The sequence below is a fragment of the Cuculus canorus genome, chromosome 1, assembly GCF_017976375.1.
Source record: "Cuculus canorus isolate bCucCan1 chromosome 1, bCucCan1.pri, whole genome shotgun sequence".
Lineage (NCBI taxonomy): Eukaryota > Metazoa > Chordata > Aves > Cuculiformes > Cuculidae > Cuculus > Cuculus canorus.
Genome location: NC_071401.1, coordinates 168746090 through 168753919, shown reverse-complemented (window position 1 = coordinate 168753919; position 7830 = coordinate 168746090). Strand labels below are relative to the sequence as shown.

The window sequence follows — 7830 nt, the reverse complement described above, 5'->3', positions numbered from 1 at the left end:
TGGCAAATATTTAAGGATGCTTTCCATAAAGTGCAGGAGCGCTCAGTCCCCGTGTGTAGGAAATCAGGCAGGGAAAGGAAGAGACCAGTGTCGCTGAGTCGAGAGCTGCTGGTCAAACTGAAGACCAAGAGGGGACTGCGCAGGCAGTGCAAGCAAGGACAGGGAACCTGGGAAGAGTATAGGGATGCTCCCTGGTTGTGTAGGGATGAGGTCACTAAGACCAAGGTGTAGCTGGAGCTGAACTTGGCAAGGGAAGCAGAGATTAACAAGAAGGGCTTTTACAGGTCTGTCAGTCACAAAAGGAAGGCTAAAGAAAGTGTACCCTCACTGAAGAATGAAAATGGTGACTTCCTATCAACAGATGAGGAGAAGGCTGAGGTAATCAACTTCTTTGCCTCAGTCTTCACCAACAACCACTCCTCACTCCTCCTGGGTCAATGGACAATAAGGGGATCAGGAGGTACAGCCCCTCCCACTGTGGCAGAGGACCAGGTTCATGACTGCCTGAGAAATTGAACATTTATAAGTGTATGGGACCTGATGAGATGCATCCCAGAGTCCTGAAGGAATTGGCAGACGTGGTTGCCAAGCCACTCTCCATGATATTTGAGAAGCTATGGCAGTCAGGAGAAGTCCCTGGTGACTGGAAGAAGGGTAACGTACCCATTTTTAAAAAGGGTAGAAAAGGTGACTCTGGGAACTACCAACCTGTCAAGCTCACCTCTGTGCCTGGGAAGACCATGGAACAGATCCTCCTAGAAGCTATGCTAAAGCACATGGAGGATGGGGAGGTGATTAGAGGCAGCCAGCATGGCTTCACCAGGGGCAAGTCCTGTCTGACCAGCTGGTGGCTTTCTACGATGGGGTAACCGCAGCAGTGGACATGGGAAAACCAACAGATGTGATCTCTCTGGACTTCTGAAAAGTCTTTGACAGGGTCCCTGACAACATCCTTCTCTCTAAATTTGAGAGAGAGGGATTTGATGGGTGGACTGTTCGGTGGATAAAGAATTGGTTGGGTGGTCACATCCAGAAAGTAGTGGTCAATGGCTCGATGTCCAGATGGAGATTTGTGACAAGTGGTGTCCCTCAGGGGTCCATACTGGGACCAGTGCTGTTTAGTATCTTTATCAATGATAGAGACAGCGAGATTGAGTGCAGCCCCAGCAAGTTTGCAGATAACATCAAGCTGAGTGGTTCAGATGTCACATCGGAAGAACGGGATGTCACCCAGAGTGACCTGGAGAAGTTGGCCTGTGAGAACCTCATGAGGTTCAACAAGACCAAGTGCAAGGTCCTACACCTGGGTCAGGGCAATCTGCAGGTCAATACAGGATGGGGGATGATGTGATTGAGAGCAGCCCTGCAGAGAAGGACTTAGGGGTGCTGGTCGATGAGAAGCTCAACATGAGCTGGCAGTGTGCGCTTGCAGCCCAGAAGGCCAATCATGTCCTGGGCTGCATTAAAAGAAGCGTGGCCAGCAGGGTGAGGGAGGTGATTCTGCTCCTATACTTTGCTCTTGTGACACTTCATCTGGAGTATTGTGTCCAGTTCTGGAATCCTCAATACAAGAAGGATATGGAGCTGTTGGAACAGATCCACAGGAGGGCCAAAAAGATGATCAGAGGGCTGGAGCACCTTCCATACGAGGAGAGACAGAGGGAGTTGGGGTTGTTCAGCCTGGAGAAGAGAAGGAGAGACTTTATAGTGACCTTCCAGTACCTGAAGGGTCTACAAGAAAGCTGGGGAGGGACTTTTTACAACGGCCTGTACTGATAGGATGAGGGGGAAAGGCTTTAAATTGGAAGGGGGAAGATTTAGACTAGACATAAGGAAGAATTTCTTCACTATGAGAGTGGTGAGGCACTGGCACACCACTGAGAAGTTGTGTGCCAGAAGGCTGCCCAGAGAAGTTGTGGATGCCCCATCCCTGGAGGTGTTCAAGGCCAGGTTGGATGAGGCCTTGGACAGCCTGATCTGGTAGGATGTGTCCCTGCCCATGACAGGCGGGTTGGAACTGGATGATCTTTAAGGTCCCTTCTAACCTAAACTATTCTATGATATTTCCATACAGTGTCTATGTATAAGCATTGCACTGCGTTTTCTCGAGGAACTTGTCAGACTTCTCTGAGGAAAACAGTGTCACTATTAGAAGGAATGGAAGATGTTTCTTTTGTTTCCTGGAGGAGTAAATTGGAAAAAGTAACTATCTGTGCCTGAGCCAGCTTTGCCAAGTGCAACGTTCAGTTGTGTTTACCAGTATATAGTGGTTGTAAAGAGCCAACTCTCAGCAGCCTCACATTTCTGTCCCTGACTTGGTTATGTGGTCTTCAGCAAGACTATGTCTGATGTCAGGGGGCAAAGAGAGCAGTTTGTTCAAACTAGGAAAGCCTTGGAGGGCAGAAAAAGGGTACCAGCAAGAAGAACGACGGTTATCTACTGGCTTGTGGGCTCCCTTTCCCAGCTTGTCTCAGGCTCTGTGCAACACAGGCGATGTCCTGTGCCTGCAGCACCCTCTCCTCAAAGCACGGTTATCTGGTTATCTTCATTTTTAACATTTTTTCCCTTTATAACAGCATCATCACACTCTCGGAGCCTTAAAGCAAGGAAGTAGTTGTGCTGCTCCTGAAGGCGGTGTGGGTGTGCAGTGGGTGCTGCATCTTCATCCTGGCTGTGGCTGGTCCCACTCCCCAGAGGCGGGATGGCTTGCAGGCACCTTCACCTCAGGGAACCTGCCAGTACCCACTCCCTGCCTCGGACCCCGCAGGGAGCTCCCTGCTCTCCACATGCTGGGTGTCAGGCCAGCCCCTCCTGAGGCTGTATTCCACCTTCCCTGTGCTTCCCTCACCAGAGAGTGATGGAGGAGTTTGTAATATAGGGTGGTGACCTGCATGGCTCTGCCTTGAACCCTGGCAGGGCTGGAACTGCAGCAGTAGTGCTCAGCTGACACCAGTGTCTCACTGTGTTCCTCACATCCATTGCTCCAGGCTATGCTTTCTTACTTGTAACCACTCCAGGGAGGCCTTACAGCAATCTTCCAGTACGTGAAGGGGTCCTACAGGAAAGTTGGGAAGAGGCTCTTTATCAGGAATTGCAGTGACAGGACGAGGGGGAACAGTTTTACGGTGAAAGAAGGGAGATTTAGATTACATATTAGGAAAGCATTTTTTACTGTAAGGGTGGTGAGGCACTGGAAAAGATCACCCAGAGAAGTTGTGGATGCCCCATCCCTAGGGGTGCCCAAAACTGGGCTGGATGAGGCTTTGAGCAATCTGGCCTGGTGAGAGGTGTCCCTGCCCATGACGGGGGGAGGGTTGAAACTGTATGATCTTAATTAAGGTCTCTTCCAACCCAAACCATTCTGTGACGATTCTATGATTTTAAAGTACACAAGTTAATCAAAATAACCTCCAAATGCATTTTATTCTAGATAAACCCATACAAACACCAACATGTATTTGTCATTTGCACTTTTTTAAACCATTCATTTTAAACAACAGGTTAACTTCTGTACAACAGGAAATACTTTACACATCAGTTAAGATTTGACTTCAAACTAGATGACAGCAAAATAATGCTCTGTAAGCTAGTGTTAGAAAATACGCTGTTTGCCATAGCAGTTTGCCTGTAAACATGTGAAAAATAAGTTAAAGAGAAGTTTGCTTTTCTTTCAGAGAATGTTGTTAGAATTGTTGGGTTGCTGTAATACAGCTTGAGTCAGAGGTGGTTCTTTTTGTCTGTGTAACAGCGAATTGCAAATACGGAAGGTGTGCCAATGTTTTATGTGCTGACCCAAACCTACCAGAAGAGCCACAATCACTTAATTATACTTCACATCACTTCGTGAGATCCACTTGATGGGTTACAAAGTCCCAGCATGACTTTAAATGGTTTACTAACAGAGTGACGCTGTTTAGGAGGCTTGAATAAAAGGCAATAATCCTATTCCAGGCTGTAGGCTAAAGCTACAGGGCCTGCTTCAACACATACTTAATCTCTAGAAATCATTAAAGCTATTGTAGCAAACAAGCAGTAGTACAAATACAGAATAGGACTGATTTTTCATTTCCTCATCATATAAACACATATAGTGAAGTTCACAGGATCAGACCCACGCAAACAGATTATATTTTACAGCTTTTCAAGCAGAAACGTTGGAGCTGGTTGGATTTTTTTCTGCCTGTACAGAAGGTTACTGTTGAACAAAACTATCAGAGGTCATTCAGATGCACTGCCAGCGAACACCTGGAGTGGAGTGGAATTGCTGAGATGTCTAACTGGAAAGAGCAATCTGCTCTTACCCCTCCTTTTATCATAATTACTGTGCTTTTTTTGATTATTTATTTGATGCTGCTTTAAAAAGTTAGGTTAAGAACAATAAAAATCAAGCCCTTAAGTACAGGTTTTCTAAGCTTAAGTGCTACTCAAGCCACGGTCCACTCCTTTAGGACAGAGGGCAAGACGGGTTAGGGATGGTTTTTTTTTTTTTCCAGTTAAAATTAAACTTACCATAATAGATTGTGCCAGGCAGAGAAGAGAACTGCTGAAAGTACTGCAACATTGTAGTGCAGTTTCCTGAACAAAGCCATACATTCCATCAAGTATAAAGTGTAAACTTAATAGCAAGTGTAAGACTTGAATTTAAAAAAACCAAAAACAAAACAGAAAGCCATCACAGTATGGGTTGGTGGCTTCCCTGTATGATATGCAAGAGGTACAACTTGTGCAATCACACGTTAGGGAGGAAGCAGACCAGTAGGCAACGTGTTTTTGTGTTTGCTTTTTTCCCCACGTTGACAGGCGGCCTTGCTTCTGCCAAGGTGTGGTTAGCAATCGCCGGCACTGGCCAGCCACGTGCCATGGGATTGTGCCTGGTACCAGGTTCTGGTAGCCTTTGCAACCAAACCAGCCAGCTTTAGTATTTTTGTGCTGCAGTCTCTGGGCTCCTCCAAAGCAGCGGTGCATTCTAATAAATCTTTAGAGCGCTCTGCTGCCTGGGAGCCCTGCGTGGGCAGCGCTGGCTGGTCAGAGCCCCAGCATAGGCTTACTATGCTAAACATGGGCCATCTGTGCTCTTCACAGCCCATGGCACCCTCGTTGCTGCCAAGGCAGGGGACAGCTCTTCCCTCTCCTGTGGGCCACTGTGCACTGCCACTTGCTTCCAGTGGTGGGCCCCTCTGGAAACAGGTGGAAATGGATCTCCATCTCATCAATGCCTTACCTCAACTCTAAGGGCCGGCTGCAACCTTAAGAAGTGCCTCTGCATGGCTGAAGTAGAGTCTGTGGCAACAAAACATTTCAGGTCTGTAGCAGAGGGTAGGACTGTGCTGGTGTGGGAGCAGAGCCAGAGCCACGGCTGCTCCTCCGTAGCCACTGCACCAGCCTCTTCTCAGCAGCATGGCCACGCACCTGCTTTCCAGCTGGGCTAACTTTAACCACCAATGTAAAGCTAATGAACACCCACCCTCCTCTGAAAACAGCCGAGCCTCAAACACCACCCCAGCAGGACTAAGGCAGAGTTACCCCCTCCCCAGTTTCTCATACACAGTCAGAGATAACAGCCATCCTCCTGTCTTTATGTATTATTAAACTGACCCTCTTTCGACAAAACCTTTGTGTGGACAACCTGAAAGAAACGATGCTGGCTTTAGATATGTGAGGCCCTTGTACATGGACGGCCAGGACTGTCAGCACTGAGGCATGGGCCACACACCTGAGTACAGGTTTGTGCACCAAAGTGCAGCCATTGTCAGCTGCGTCACCAAATCACAACGGTGCTCCGATGTGGTACAGCTGCACGGAGGTTTCACACGTGAAGCTGCTCACAAATGTTTCACAGCTTATTTAAGGATGGAAAGGTAGAAATGTAAACACAGACTGATGCCAGCCTAGTAACTTGCTCCAAAAGCTTACCCTCCTTCCCGCTCAGTGGTTGGCTTTACTTTGCACGTGGAATTTCTAACCTAAGGAAAAGAAGTCCTGCCATGCAGAATTCTGGCTTCAAACCTCAGACCCACTTTTTCAGCTAAACACACTTAAGATAAGTGTCACTTTGGTGCTGATTTTTTTTTTTTTTTTTTGAACAGGAACCAGTGCACATTTATGTGGAAGGAAGGAAACTGCAGCTGACCCGTATTCTGAAGCCGGAGCTCATCCTCAGTTTGCCAAGGCTGCTGAAAGGATGTGGCGAAACATCAGCTTTCTCTCTTAAAAAAAAGAGCTAAGCAACTTACAAGTTCACGCGGACAACTCTGAACTTGCAATGTGTTTTGTGCATCTCCTGCAAGTTTTTAAGTAAGCAGAAAGCTTACTTAGGTAGGATTTTTGAACCCAAAGATATATGTGCTCATGTACCTAAAAAAGCTGGCCCTGCCAATGCTAGACACACTTTTACATGCCTGTGTCTGAATATCTACCCTTGCCCGTACTTCATTCCCAAACGTAGATATCACTTGGAATGGTCAGAGTGGAGAAGAGTGTCCAAATGTCTCAAACCCTGTACATATAGTCAGTCAAAACAGTTTTGGGAGCAGTAGCGCTTATTTAAAATCCCCCACAGTGATGCTGTGAGTCAGTGCTCTGCTCAAAGCCATTTGCATTTTTTCTTTTCATCAAATAAGGCTTTTACTTGCTGGAGCTGTTTCTGGACTTCTTCAAACCCCCGTTCTCGCTCGAGTTTGCTGACAATCTGTTAACAATTAGCAAAAAAAAAAAAAAAAGAATAATTTTTTTATTGCTTTTTTAACTTGCTGTTTTTTAAAGCCTGCTTTTCTGTATTCCAACTACTGGCAGAAAAATCCATCTGAATGCCTGCCTAAATGTAAACATTCTTTTCTGACTTTAACACTTTATTTTGGTACTTTTTCTTTCAAGTCATTATGATTACAGGCTTTGCAACACTTCCACAAAGAATGACAGAGCCAAGCAAAAAAACCCAAACAAATCCAACACATGTTCATTGCTCTAAGTGTGAGGCAAGGCTAGTGCTTCAGTTTTACCCCCGAGCAGATTTGCAAATGATATTTTATTTCTTTTCCTCTGCCCTATAAACAGAGGGCAATGCGCTGCCTGTCTTCCTCTTACTGGCCCACTTGGCACTGGCCCAGGTGATGGGAAGGAGCACTACTGCTGTCTGAAAACTCTTTGCTGGCAACTTTACAAAGTGACTGAGCTCTCAGCTGCTCCCAGTCAAAAGCCAGAGGGGGAAGAGCAGAGGAAATGTTTCCTTCTAAGGAAGGGGTAAGTTTAGCCAGTACTAGCTTCAAAAACACGGAAATGGGTGCCAAGATTAGAAAGTATTCTGAAGTCTCCTGTGTCAACAATTTTAATGAGCTTAATAAAGTGTAGTGCCATTCTGAGCATTCTCCCAAGCTTCTTTTAAGAGGTAAAGATTTGATGCCGAACCCAGATAATTTGAGATGTTAGAGATCAGAAGTGGCAGGCTAGCTAACAGGTGACTGAGAGCTGGATGATTACAGCAAGCGCTGATGCTCTGCTGCCGGGGATGAAAGAGAGAAAGGTCTGGTTGCTGGGAGACCCAGACAACCTGCTGGAAGTGGTAAGGAAGCCTTCAGGCAACACACCCCAGCTGGCTCTTATCTTTGTCCCTGCGTAGGCACACACAGCCTCTGTTAAGGATGCCGAGCAAAATGCAGTGGAGGATCCTGTCATGAAAAGTGGAAGGCTGAGATTTTCTTAAAAAGCAGCTTAAAGGTAGCCTAAGACTAAGTGCTTTCAGTTGAGAAAAGATTTATTTTGTTGCCAATACCAGCGACTGGAAGCTACAGCTTCTTTTCTTTAAAAGAAAGACTACTAGAACAGAGCACAAGC

General features: G+C 46.4%; 1 protein-coding gene across 1 annotated transcript in view; it reads right to left on the bottom strand.

Annotated features, from left to right (window-relative positions):
* Nucleotides 1-3413: 3413 nt before the first annotated feature.
* The window catches only part of PLXNC1 (plexin C1), a 73410-nt gene continuing 68993 nt past the window's right edge, over nucleotides 3414-7830 (bottom strand). Inside the window, exon 31 of the mRNA XM_054054629.1 lies at nucleotides 3414-6688. Coding sequence (XP_053910604.1) covers nucleotides 6584-6688 — 105 coding nt within the window. The 3' untranslated portion in view covers nucleotides 3414-6583. The remainder of the gene's footprint in view (nucleotides 6689-7830) is intronic.